At 44.3% G+C, this 14,752-nt stretch overlaps 1 protein-coding gene across 1 annotated transcript in view; it reads right to left on the bottom strand.

Moving 5' to 3' along the window:
• The window catches only part of LOC146209416 (uncharacterized), a 54,569-nt gene that overhangs the window by 17,589 nt on the left and 22,228 nt on the right, over positions 1 to 14,752 (bottom strand). Inside the window, exon 2 of the mRNA XM_084587406.1 lies at positions 6,259 to 6,410. Coding sequence (XP_084443532.1) covers positions 6,259 to 6,410 — 152 coding nt within the window. The remainder of the gene's footprint in view (positions 1 to 6,258; positions 6,411 to 14,752) is intronic.

Raw genomic sequence — 14,752 nt, 5'->3', positions numbered from 1 at the left:
TTTTGATTCTAGAATACATTAGAACCCGAAGGAAACAGTGATATTTTGTAGGTTTATCTCATGGAAAATATGAGAGATGGTCGAAGTCAGCAGGTAGCAGATGCTCAACGTCCTCTCGAGTGAGGCCAAATAACAAGAACGGCACCAAAGAGGCTCCGTAGACAACTGATCGGGTAAGGTTCCTAGTGCGTTCGGCAGTTGGACTTGGCCATCTCAAGCCGGGCTCACTGTCGCCATGCGCTAAAAACAGTGCCAACTTTCTGGCATTCACCTTACCCTTCACTTTTCTTGAAGCTTTGCTTGCAGTGAAAACTAAAAGGGCTCATTTATAAGTAAAACATCTGTGCAATTGTACTTTATCATTTAATCTATTGGGAAGGGGTGAAAGAATTGGAACCAGAAAGTAATTCATGCGCACTCTTTCCCTGATATAATAGATACGTGATGAAACGTTGACACACAGTCGGGAAGCCCAGTGTGGGCGTTACAAGCGGCTTGCAACGAGAGTCTAAAATGATTATGGGTTAGTAATGACTCATGATAGATTGAGTATCGATGCTGCACCGACAGCCATAAGCGGCACTGGCGCATTGTGTCGCTCAGTCTTCGTTGTTTGGAAAGTGAAGTAGCTTGCGTAGGGTGCGCTCGTGTGGCTTTTCTCGGTGTTTTATTGTCTTATACCCTTTCGCTTCACAATAAATCTGCATTAACGGACTGCCATCGCGCGCAACCGAATAAAACTCGGGGGAGCGCAGAACATGTAGGATCCTGCAGAACTCGGTAAGGATCGCTAAATAAGACCTTTCAAACAGAGCCTTCTTCTTTTTGTTGGCCATAGTGCTACCTTCATTGTTATTTTCCTCCCTCTTGGAGCTGAACACAGGTGTCTTTTCAACATCCTTCACTCTTAGCTTGCTCAGTGGCGCGTCAACGCCAGTTCAGTCGACGGGTAAGGAACAGTAGGAAAGGAGAACAGCATAAGTTCGCTTCTGCCTCAATGCAGCTGCTACAGTGTGAGCTATTTCATGTTGTAAAAGCAAATATACTTTCCTGGCAAACCGAAGCGCCTCAGAGATTAAAATAATTGTGGTACTTAACCAACTTAAATTGACTTCATACTGTGTTCAACCCCCGCCATTATGCAAGATGTATAGGTAATCGGGAAAGTGCGATGCAGATGGTGAGGTTCCGAATTAGCCTAAATCTGAAGAAGGAACGCAACAGATTAGTACGAAAGAAACCCACCAAAGAATTAGCGGTGAGGGGGAGGGCAGAAAACTTAAGATCTTGCTACTGAATAGATATTGAGCTCTTAATGAAGATGGCGACAATACCCTAGAAGCAATGGACAATAATTTCAGAGATATCATTACTGAGTGCGCTGTAGAAGTAGGCGGTAGGGTAGTTAGAGAGGATACCGGTAAGCTGTCTAAGGAGACGAAAGATTTGATTAAGAAACGCTAGAGTATAAAAGCTTCGAATGCAACCGTGGGCACGGCGGGCGAGGTGGAACAATGGCCGTAACTAAGCCATTCTTCCTTGTGCAGGGCTTCATGCTCTGAGTCGCTAGAGGCGCCCCAACCTGTTGCGTGTTCCCTGGCGATTCCCCGCTGTCTTCAATCAACATATCACCAATCGGCAAGCATGTGACTGAACTGGAACCACCGCTACATGACAGTGCCACTCTGCCAGACATCTCTCCCAGAACTGTGACGTCATCGGATGCTTCATCTATAAAAGAGTTCACGCACGATTTCCTCCTCAGTGGGCACGGCGGGTGAGGTGGAACAATGGCTGTAACTAAGCCCTTCTTCCTTGTGCTGGTTGTTTTTTGCTATAAATCTATTAGGAGTGATTGTCGCTTTTTATTAATCCTCCCGTGTCCAAACCAGTGCTGTAAAATTACTTATAAATGCTTTCTTGTCCTGAAACGTCTTGTGTGCGCTGATGTTGAGCCACATCCTGGCCCTACAAATGCAGCAATCTTGCAATCAATCGTTGATGGCCAGAACTTACTACGCGCTGAAATAGTAGATATAAAACCTAAAACTGAAAACATGATTGCTGACTTAGGTTTACGTCTTTGAGGGATTGAACTGTACATAGATGAGCTTAAACAAAGAACACCAGGGCCCGCTTGCACAAAACAATCTTAAGACTGTCTTAGCTAAGTCCAGACTTAACTGGAGTCTAAAGAATAGGCCACTAGCATGGACGCTTAAGACTGGAGTCAAGACTGGGCTTCAGTCGTGACTTGAATAAGTCGCTTGTATGATTACGACTCTAGTGCTGTCATGGTTAAGACACAAGGACGCCAGGTGTCTAAGTAGAGAAATTAGGGAAATACAGGGATGCGCTGGCACTGTCCCTGCTGTAAGATGTACACATTCCGTCAATTTTGCGTTGTGCAAAATCCGTGCCATTGCTTTTTGCGGCTTAAGATTGTGTTACGAGGAAAAATTCCCCAAGTGGTTGCTGAAGCCGTTCTGGGAAGCCACTCTGGTGAACATGAACCCGAAGAGTTCGACGTTCGGAACACGAGCCGTCTTAAATAAGCTTGGTCTTTCTAAAGACACCATTTAAGTCTGGACCTAGCTCGGACTTTATCGTGCAAGCCGGCCCAGTTCTCGGCTATATAGACACAGCCATTATATTTCATATTTTATTCTGTGTCACGAAGAGTGCACTTATCGAAGTAATCTACAAATGACTTGCTTGTGAATTTCTTACCGTCCACAAGCATCTTAGCTTGGGCGGAGTTGAAGCTACTGCGGCCAGATACTTTGTTCCCTATTTTACAAGCTAGGTTATGCTGATCTCTAGATATATCTGCCCCTAAGTGTTGATAACACATAAGCTTTCCGTTCGATCTTGGCATTCAGTTTATTCGGTGTCTTTTTGCATTCTTTAAAAGGCCCAGGCGGACTCGTTCACAGGAACCAATGGTGCAGGGGTTTTAATGAGATATATATTGTCATGCGACATCGCTTGATTCCGTGCGTTTTTATTTTCTTTGAGCGTGTTCCGGTTGTTTGAAAGAGAAATACTCGGGTAAGCGCACAAAGGTGTTAATAAAAGCGGAATATGCCCTAGCTGTCTATGTCAAACGCACATATTTTGATTTAAAAGGTTACATTGCATCAGCTGTAATACATTGAAAAGAAAGAGTCGCAGACTGTCAAATTATTACCTTTTGTGTCCTTGGAATAAGATGCATGGGGCAGTGGTCGCTTACGTCACGTACACGCCTACCGGTGCAGTGAATGGTTGTTACGACGTTCATATTATTTAGATCCAGTGGCGATTTATCTTGACAATGTGATGCCAGTGGGTTAGAAATTATGTTGGTAACGCCACTTGAGGATATTTTAAATGTGAAATCCAAAGGTGCGTTGCTGTATTCTAAAATATCAGTGTCGAAATCTCGAGAAGAAATCAGTTGCATTTTGGTTTTAGAGACATATTCTAGAAATTCTTCAAAAACTCAAGAAAGCACGGCAAGCTGCCACTGGGAGGGCGACAAACAACAGACAGAATTTCATCTCTGCTTCATGACACCAACATTTCATAGACTACGGTCACTTCGCTATTATCAGGAAAAATATAAATTTAGACACATCTGTATTTCATTCCAGCACCACCAACTCCTCGATGTGTACGATTAAGGACGAAATCCCTGCACCCACACAGGTTATAGGTATTACAGCCCTTGGAGTAGCGTAATTCTATTCCTTCAACGGGAGGCTCCCGTAAATTCTTTCTCCTCACTGGTTGCCTCCAAGTAGGTTAAACGGCGATTGCTACCAAGAGGTGCCTCTGAACGTAACCTAAAGGTAACATACACTCACTGAAGGCAGTAAATGATTACGGTGAAGGTAATTGAATAATGTTACCGTCATCGAGCCGCCACCTCGTGGCTGTATTCATGGCTGGGTTTGCGGCTGCTAAGACTTAGAAACATCACATAAAGCAACCCGAACGGAAACACACCACAAAAAAGATCGTGGTAGCTTATTTTAACATTTCGATTAAAAAAAATCAGAAAACAAGTTGCACCTAAAGAATTAAACAAATGTTTCATTCACTCAGTGCTCAGATAAATAAGGTCAATTCACAGCTTTTTTTATTGCCAAATTTATAATCAGATTTCACACCACAAAGAGCCTAACTCTACAAACACACAACGTTGGTTAAAAACAGCGATTTCAGGCTGCGTGATCCGTTAAAAATCAAAACACTTTCATTCTCAGAAGCCACTCAGGCACTTCGTCTTGTGTTTTGCGCCACTGAAGCAACCAGTACGACAGACTTTATATCCTATCTTATTCATTTTTACAACATTTGGGCTACCTTTCGACAGGTGACGCTGCTCAGAGGACCCTACCTATGCGTGAACGCAATCACGCCTCGAAGTACCATGTTTTAATAAACAGGTGTTTATTAACTTTCAGCTAAATTCGGTTAAATAGTTGGGGGGTTTTAGCGTGGCTTGACCCTACTGATAGAGCAAAAGTTGCGAGTGCTGCAGCGAATGTTTGTGCGGACACGTGGATTTATTGGATCGCCGTCGCATTATTCGTACGAACCTTCTGTCCTAACGTCTCGATGTAGTCGTTCGACTCTACCAACCACAGAGTTATCTGTTTTCTTCTTCTTCTTCTTCTGTTTTGTCTTCTTCCTCCTATTTTGGTTCTTTTTTTTCTCTCTTACTCTCTCTTCTTTTTCTTCTTCTTGTCCCTCTTCTTCCTCATTTTCTTCCTTTTCTTTTACTTCTTCTCCTTTTACTACTTTTTATTCTTGTTGGTCTTCGTCCTTTACTACCCGTTTTTCATTTCTTCTTCGTCTTCCACGGTGCAACGGTGCCACGCCAAAGGCTTGAAAATCTGCAGTAGTGTGTCTTTTGCTACAAAAGCTATTGAAGGCATCCACTTTGTTTATTGTTGAGCGGGTGTTCTAATGTAGGACATATGCGCTAGGCAAAGAAATAGAAAACGAATTTAGGTAGAGCAATTGGTTCATAGTCCACACTGAACGGCTGACGTGCTTTTTGCAGATTAGTTTATCTTTGAAAGGCCGTATTCTGTGTCAGAACGGTGGTTGTAATTGCTCATGTATATGATGGTGTCCAGTTCACAAATTCTGCAATATCGTTGATCTCTCATCCCATTTGTTCTTGAGGTACTCAACAATTTAGGTTGTCAGATAAAACAAAAACGACGAACCAGGGATTATATGGGAGATTCCGTATACCTCCGGAGCACTCAGAATACTTATGACATTTATGACTTGGACCATCGTCCTGTCAGAATCACAATCTTCTGGCAAAAAGAAATGCATTCGTTCGTACACCAAAAATGCTAGTGTGAAACATCGAACAACCCTAGAGGTTTGTCCTCTGTTTTATATATGCACTCTACATCCGCGGCTAACCTCCATATTCAAGTTTATTTACCTGCAATACCACGGCAATTCAACCTAAGGAATATACTGAAGGAACGTTTCAGACACCCGTGGCAAATATATTACAGCATAGCATTTTACCAGCCGATTAATCACTTCGGTATAAAGAAATAACCTCTGTTGCTAAATACAATCCCGAACTCATCAAAGTTCATGCACTAATGTTGAAATGTTGGTTAGAAAATGTAGGACTGCGGCAATGTGCAGCTGTTTTCATGAAGTAGCAATATTTTCCTTGTGTTGTATATCTGAAGAGAAAGACTGAATGAAATGTAAGTGTTTTGTTTGTCTTGCAATATTTATTCATTTACTCCCCACCCCTACATTCTCCCGGGGTGATTCTGCAGTATCGTTAAAAAATAAAGTTTTGTTACGTAGGCTGACGCAGTGTGCTACCGTATCTTAGCTAATGCAATAGAAGACACAAAATATCAGAACTAATCTATCTCGAGTGCTTCAAAGGGGAGAATGAACATGAAAAAGAACAGCAAATATTTCGGGAGCATAAGGAGCACGAGAGAAACATTTTATTTCCCGTTTTCATTAACTACCATTTGCTTATCAGTGCGTATAGTCCCTTCATACTTCGTATTCTTGTCCTTACTTATTTTGAAGCTTCACCTGTAGCCTTTACATTGGTACTGCTAGAACAAAACGCAGTTTATCTTCACTACCAAAAATGCATTTCGCTAGTAGGTTTGAAGACGCAATGCTAGTAGGAAAAAAACAATAATAAAAGTAGAATTTATGTAACGCTTTATAGGTTGTTACACAATATTGTTTGCCATTGCCACTTACCAGTCACTGTCGTTGAATACGTCCACTGGAGTAACGTATGGAGAATTTCCCACGCGCGTTTCAACAGTGATGCAGCTCCCTTGCAAGCCGAGAAATGGGGTCCTTAGTGGTTCTTTCAGTCCATATTTTATTGGTTGCTGACCATTTAGCAGCTGGAATGTAACACAAAATATATCTGAAGTTGCCATAAATTCATCTACAACTCTTGCGAGCACCTACAGGGTACCTACAGGTTACGGGACATGTGGGCGCAAGGTCTCGCCGCACAATATTTAACCAAACCATGAAAGATCTTCACGATCGCCATGCGCAGCACATTTACCCTGGTAAAGAACCTCTGTCCGGTTCCATCTCCAAGTGAGACGTCCGTTCATACCGGCGCCCTGCGCGGGCACTTTTAGCGCTCAGTTTCTTGCACGGCGACATTTATGGCTAATGTATTTGTGTACACTAGCGTCAATCAGCTTTCACGCTCAGTTCTTCCTACATAACAAATCTGAAGCCTCATATGAGCCTGCGTGACAAGAAACCTGTAAATTAGCTATGTCATGGCAGATGGAGAGCCTAAACGTGCTCATTGTAGAACTTTACATCCATATTTACCGTGAGGGCTTTAGTGTAAATTGTCACAACATTCTTCGTCAGCGTTTCCATTGCCAGTGCCAGGTGTCGACTGTTTCCAGCCTCGCAGCAATAAAAAATGAAAACAATGATACGGGAGGCTTGAAATTGGAGGCCATTAGGAACCCCACGTGAGAACATTGTCGGACATGGTCGTCGAGCTTTTGATAAATCCAGCTTCCAACTATTTCAAATAAGTACCTGGCACTCTAAGTGGGAACGTAGCAAGGATGGAGATGCCCGCACTGCATGTATGAAACTACGCATCTACGAAAAATCGCGAAATTTTTCCTGCCCCATAGTAGTATGATGCTGACCAGCAATCAAATCTTTGCACATTCCCAGCCCCGTTTGAGGCCTCGCAGCCTAATAACCAACGAGAATGCTTCCAACTGGTAGTTATTCGTAGGTGGCCATTTGGCCTTTTGCATAAGCTGCGTGTGGGATTAAACGCAGTTAAACACGACCGGGTGCCTGGCATCCGTCTTTTGCACATTTAGTGCGGAATTCCGGAAAGTCATCGCGAGCTTAAAGGCCCACTGTCCACTCTCCGGTCGAAAATATTTTCTTCCCCGGTGACTGTGAGACTTCGCCCCTAGAACGCAAGGCCGCAAAATGTTTTTGAAAAGAGTAACTAATAACGCAGTTACAGCCACCGCAATCACCCGATTCTGTCATGCTTCTCTCCTTCCGTTTCCTCGCAAAGGTTTTTCACTCTTCTGCCCGAGGTCGTCTAGCCTCCGCAAGACAAATTCCCCTTCCTCCTCCGCGTTTGGCGGGAGGTGGGCGTGGCACTCCGCGAGTGCGAAAAAAAAAAACGGCCGAGGGAGCGCGCGCCGCTGGATTCAGTCTGGCCGTGGCGAGGGAAAAGCGCGCAGCGAGCGGTAGACCATCCTTCTCCCGTCAGTCAGCGAGACGGACCAACAGACGTCGTTCAGCGGTACGTACGTCATTACTGTGGCCCGTCGGGCCAGCACAGGAAACGGGGAAGCTGGCTTCCCAAAGGAGAGCATGGGAGAGCTTTGAATTGTATTTTCGGTGCTTTGCGGCGCGCGTGTCACTGTAGCATTTTGCACAGACTATCTCCGGTACCTGATCGAAACACTGGGCTCCTTTGCTTAAAAGGGCCTTCCCTGGACAGTGGCCCTTTAAGTATCGTGGCGCCTAACGGTTACAAGGTAGAAGGCGATAGAATCATCCTGGAAGGCTACCAGGAGTTACACCAGTAAACCCTCCAGGAGAAAGAGAAGCTCTTTTTTGCCAGCTGGCTATCTGACTCCAAAGGAAGCGCGTCAAAGCCAAGTGTACCTCCTAGCATGCTTGACACACCCGGCTGCGGAACGAGGCTGCTCAAATCACCGAAAGCGAAGGAGACACGACGCTAGCTTTAGGCAGTTTTAAACTCGCCTCAGAGCCGGCAACGGCGTCTTTGCGATGCCTGATCAAAAAGCTTTTTTTTTAGTTCTTTACGATGATGAAGTGTGCTTGCCAAATGTGCTCCATCCCAATCTTATTCTTCTTGTTATTTCCTTTTCATGGTCCGGATCTGCGGTACTACCTGTCCTAAGTAGACATATTCGCCTACTACTTCCAGTACTTCGCTACCTAATGTAAACTGCTGTTCCTTCCCGAGGCTGTTGAACATTACCTTAGTCTTCTGCATATTGATTTTCAAGCCTACCTTTCTACTTTTCCTGTCTAGGTCATCAATCATTATTTGCAGTTCATCCCCCGAGTTGCTTAGCAAGGCAATGTCATCAGCAAATCGCAGATTGCTGAGGTATTCTAACTGCTCCCATTCCAAGTCTCTGAATACTTCCTCTAAACAAGCTGTGAATAGTACTGGGGAGATTGTGTCTCCTTGCCTAACACCTTTCTTTATGGGAATTTTGTTACTTTCTTTATGCAGAACTATGGTTGCGGTGCAGCCACTGTATACCGGGTGTCCCAGCTAACTTGAACCAAGGGTTACAAAATAATATATTTGAGGTAGGTCAGTGAAATCAGTTGCATACAATTACCAGCCTGCTTGCGCACTACAGGCAATTTTTTGTTTAGCAATGACTTAATTAGCTAATTATGTTAATTTTTCTAATTTAATAAATATCGACTTTAGACCAAACATGTGAATTGGAAACTTGTAGAGCACCTTCAGAAACCCCCATTCCATTAATTGCGATAAAGAAAGTCTCACGTGTATCTTTTTTTCCGGGCTCAAAAGAAAGCCCGCGAAATACAAATAATACCACGTGACTAGCGCATTTGAGCGCCGCGATTGTGGTGCTCTCAGTCGTGGTTTGAGCGAACGAAATCAGCTGTGGCCGTGACCCGATTGTCCCGTTGCAGCGGCAGGCAGAAATGTTGACGATGGTTGGAGCGAGCTCCAGCTCGCCCGTCGCCACCGCGATCTTGGCCAGGCCTACGCACTGCAGCAGCCTACACCACGACAAGCGGATAACGATAAAGAACCGGCAAATGAAGATGCAGCGCTAATTTTAGTCGAGTCACATGATGTCATCTCGCCCTTTTACCCAAGCCAGTATGCGCAGATTCAGTGGCTGATACCGTATCGCTCATCCGTTTGTCGTGACGTTCGCTGATGGGAGAGAAGCAGGCCTTGTTAGAATCTCCGTGGTGTCGGCTCGCCGCTCTCGCCGCTACTTGCACCGTCACGTGGGCCGGCTGTCTGAAGCGGGCGAAGAAGCCATTGCAGGCATATCGGCCTGCCGCTTTAACGGGGCCGAGACACGGCCGCCGCTAATTTCGTTCGCTCAAACCACGACTGAGAGCACCACAATCGCGGCGCACAAATGCGCTAGTCACGTGGTATTGTTTGTATTTCGCGGGCTTTCTTTTGAGCCCAGAAAAAAAGATACACGTGAGACTTTCCTTATCGCAATTAATGGAATGGGGGTTTCTGAAGGTGCTCTACAAGTTTCCAATTCACATGTTCGGTCTAAAGTCGATATTTATAAAATTAGACAAATTAACATAATTAGCTAATTAAGTCATTGCAAAACAAAAAATTGCCTGTAGTGCACAAGGAGGCTGGCAGTTGAATGCAATTGGTTTCACTGACCTACCTCAAATGTATTATTTTGTATCCCTTGGTTCAAGTTAGCTGGGACACCCGGTATATCTTCCAGCACTTTCACGTACGGCTCGTCTACCCCCTGATTTCGCAATGCCTGCATCACCGCCGAGGTTTCAACTGAGTCAAATGGTTTTTCGTAATCAATGAATGCTATGTATAAGGGCTGTTATATTCCGAGCATTTTTCTATCAAATGATTGATGGTATGGATATGATCGATAGTAGAGTACCGTTTCCGAAACCCTGCTTGATCCTTTGCTTGATTGAAGTCTAAGGTTGTCCTGGTTCTATTAGCGATTACCTTAGAAAATACCTTATACGTAACAGACAGTAAGCTGATTGGTCTGTAATTTTTAAGGTCCTTAGAGTCCCCTTTCTTATGAATGATGTTAATGTTTGCATTCTTCCATGGTTCCGGTACCGTCGATGACACTAGGCACTGCGTATACAAGGTGGCCAGTTTTTCTAACACGATATCCCCCCGTACTTCAGCAAATCCGTAGTTATCTGATCCTCTCCAGCTGATTTCCCCCTCTTCATAGTTTCTAATGCTTTCTTGACCTCGTCCTTCGTCACTGATGGAACGTCTGAATGTTTTTCCCTACCGCCAATCTCATTACGGTCCTGACTACTTTGGCTACTGTAGAGATTTGTATAGAACTCCTCGGCTACTTTGACTATCTTATCCATATTCGTGATGACGTTGCCCGCCTTGTCCCTTATCGCATACATCTGGTTTTTGCCTATGCCCAATTTCTTCTTTACCGCTTTAAGGCTTCTCCCGTTCTTTACAGCATGCTCAATTTTCTCCATGTTATACTTCCTTATATCGGCCACCTTGCGCTTATTGATTAGCTTTGATATCTCGGCCAATTCGACCCGGTCTGTTGGATTCGAAGCTTTCATTCTCTGGCGTTTCTTAATCAAATCTTTTGTCTCCTTAGACAGCTTACCGGTATCCTCTCTAACTGTCCTACCGGCTACTTCTACCGCGCACTCAGTAATGATATCTCTGAAATTATTGTTCCTTGCTTCTAGGGTAATGTCGCCATCCTCAGTTAGAGCTGAATACCTATTCTGTAGCGAGAACCTGAACTCTTCTGCCCTCCCCCTTACCGCTAATTCGTTGATGGGTTTCTTTCTTACTAATCTGTTCCGTTCCTTCTTCAGATTTAAGCTATTCGGGACCTCACCATCCTGTGGTCACTGCATCGTACTTTCCCGATTACCTCTACATCTTGCATAATGGCGGGGGTTGAACACATTATGAAGTCGATTTCATTTTTAGTCTCCCCGTTCGTACTTTTCCATGTCCATTTCCGGTTCTTCCGTTTGCTGAAGAAGGTATTCAAGATTCGTAAGTTATTGCGCTCTGTAAACTCAACTAGTAACTCCCCCCTGCTATTCCTAGAACCAATGCCATAGTCACCTACTGCCTTGTCTCCTGCCTGTTTTTTCCCTACCTTGACATGAAGTCTCCCATTAGTACAGTATACTGCGTCTTTACTTTTCGCATTGCCGATTCCACATCTTCGTAGAAGCTTTCAACTGCCCAGAGAGCTATGGAACGAAAAATGGTAGGGGTAAAATTAAGAGATAGGAAGCGTGCAGAGTGGGTCAGAGAAATAACTCACGTTACCGACATTCTAGTGGAAATTAAGAAGAAGAAATGGACATGGGCAGGACATGTTGTGCGAAGAGAGGATAACCGATGGTCGCTTAGGGTAACAAACTGGATTCCAAGGGAAGGAAAGCGTAGCAGATGGCGGCAGAAAGTTAGGTGGCCGGATGAGATTAAGATGTTCGCAGGGGTCAAGTGGATGCAGCTAGCACAGAACCGGTTTAAGTGGAGAAATATGGGAGAGGCCTTCGCCCTGCAGTGGGTATAGTCAGGCTGATGATGATGATGATGAAGTGGCTGAAAATCTACACCAGTTCTGCAGTATGCAAACCGGAGGAAGAAACCTTGGCGCTACTCCGTCATCACATCTGGACATTTCAGGCGATCACTACTACTGATAGCCGTTTCAAGAACACAGCTGTTGCGTTCCCTGGAGGAGCTGCATCCTCCTGAAAGAAATCAGTTCGATTGAAGAATAGTTTCCCCGCTTATGGAAAAAAAAAGCCAATCTGTACAAGGCTGTTGAGAAAAAAGCAGCCGAGGATGACAGGCCTCACCTGCTTGCTTTCCTCCGGAGCCCATCTCACAGATAGGAACATACGGCGCACGCTATGAAAACAACAGCTAGAAGTGAATCCCTGGAAAGATCGAAGGCTCTGCATAAACAAAAATGTCTCAGAGACGTCCTGCGCTGTAGTTAACATCTGCCTAATGCTACGAAAGAAAGCTTCCAGTATTTGCAGCACATGTCCACCACCAAGACTATATCGAATGCTGTCCAATGAAACCGTTTAAGACCGAAATGTTTCTTCAGTGAATGACTGCTCGACCTAACTGTGGAGCCTAACGGGTGGCATGTCGAAAGTTCCACCTCGTTCAGACCAATGCCCGAATTCCTGTTACTTGAGCAACTTCAAAGCTCCATCAGATGAAGCCCACTATACCTAAATATCCTAAATATCCCTTGGAGGAATTATTCCCAGTGACAACTGAGTTTATTTATAAAGCCGAGATCTATGACGCTATGCGCGCAGCCACTGAGAAGTGGCTGCCTTACTGATCGATGCACATTTAAAAGATACATGTTTCAAACAAGTACCGACCTCGTCGCCGCTTTCCTAGTGTAAGAAAATAATTTACGTATTTATGGCAACCGTATCTCTCCAATTGGCTTATATGGGAGCCAACTAGAGAAAGCTGTTGCAAAGGTTAATAAATGAACACTTCTGGTAAGCGAACGAAAAAAGACTTCGAAGCAGCTAAATCGTTAAGTCCCTACTTGAGAAAGTGCCCATCATGCAGTCTTCTAAACGCATCGAGTCTGTTAGTCGGTTAAAGTACGAGAAGGACGAGGAGAGACTGCGTATTCAACACTAGGAGAACGGCCTGACACAAAAAATAAGAAAGCGAAAACGGAAAATGGCTGAAAAAGTATACATCCGTTCTGAGCAATTCGAAATCTGTAGTTTACATGAGGTATACACAGGCTACCTCGCAGAGCTCTGAAAATCAGACTTCCAAAAGGAAAGAATAGAGCAGAGAATAGAGGAATCCCTGCAAAAGGGATTCCAGACAACACACCTGTCAATGCAGAGGCTGCGAAAAAGGCCGAGGTGCACCGCGTGGAGCCCGTCTCTAGTGCTACGTAACACTGTCAAGAAGATTTTCGTGTTACCTGCAATAGCTTCCGGAGAAAACACATTTTTACCACAAAGAAAACTACTCTTCGAGTAGCATGGCATTCCGAATTCCGTTTGACAAACGCAGGAAGACAGGAAGGCAAGGCCGAAGAAGGAAATGAGAAGACAAATGGTGATTATAATTGCATTGTCTTCACAGGCGCAAGTATAAAACATTGCGCTGCGGCTGCGAACTTCCGGATGCATACTTCAGCAGTTGCCTGAGAGGCTTTTCAAGTCACGATGCGAAGCATACAGAATATTTGAGCATGTCTTTAAAAACTCACTAGGTAACAAAGTGCCATATTGTGATAAACGGATTGGAACTAAACACTTTTATACGCAGCCTGGTGTATTTTCTCCTTCTCACATGCCTCGGGAAGGAGGTAGTTATCAGGTGACATTGCTGTTCATTTATATACCGGACGTGCCTTTGTGCGGTGATGTTCATTTCTTTATGGCTAATGTAACTAATCACATGTCATTTTTGTCGGGCTAATGTAACCAATCACACTAATACCTGGCCGGCAAAGTGTCTTATTTTGAGATCAGCTGCTTTTTAGTGATTGGTAAAATGGGAATTGAAGAGTAGAGAACCGTGCACCTCAGTTTGAAGCCTCGGCACAGCGAAACAATATGAACATGCCTCTAAAAAGTGTCTTGAAAATGTACTTGAGAATGTATCCTGTGTTGCGATTGATGATCCTACTGAACCAAACAAATTATACGGAAAGAAGTGATGATGGCTACAGGACATCACGTCTGGTTAAGGGCGCCTACAAATGTGGCTACTGGGTTCAGATAGCATACTCCTCCTACCTGAAACATCCTCAAGTTCTGCCATGTATGCGAAAATCACCACTTGCCTCAGTTTAGTCATTCAGTCGTGTCCGACTTTTCGTGACCATAAACACCATATCAGGCTAAGCTGAACGGTCGCACACTACCTTTTGAATATCACACAGATTCAGCTTCAGTGTCTACAGGATGCCATCTAAGCACCACGTTTGCTGCCTACTTCTCCTGTGTACCTCAATCAGTCCCAGCATTGAGATTTTCTCCAGTGACACCTTTCTTCGCATAAGATGACCAAATTAGCGGAGCTTTAACTATGAATTTTGACTTTCCAGTAAGCACAAACGTTTAAGCTCGCCAGTATCGACCGATTTTATTTTCTGTTATTCCGAGAAACGCAATAGTCACCGACAGCACAATACATCAAAAGCGTCAAATCCTCAGCGATTAATCTTCTTCACAGTTCAATTCTCGGCTAAATACGTCACAACTGGAAAAACAATAGCACGAACTATTCATTTCTAAGTTAGCAGTGTGATGTCTGTGATCTTTGCTAGCAGGTCGTGGCTATAGCCATGGCTCTCTTTCTCAGAAGCCTGTGTCTGCTAATGTCAGGACTCATGAGCAGTCACCTTCCGAGGTAACCATGAAACACAAGACGATAAAATTTATCATGTCTTCTACT

Source organism: Amblyomma maculatum, chromosome 1, assembly GCF_055883805.1.
Source record: "Amblyomma maculatum isolate TAMU_Amacu chromosome 1, ASM5588380v1, whole genome shotgun sequence".
Taxonomy (NCBI): domain Eukaryota; kingdom Metazoa; phylum Arthropoda; class Arachnida; order Ixodida; family Ixodidae; genus Amblyomma; species Amblyomma maculatum.
This window is presented reverse-complemented; position numbering and strand designations above follow the sequence as displayed.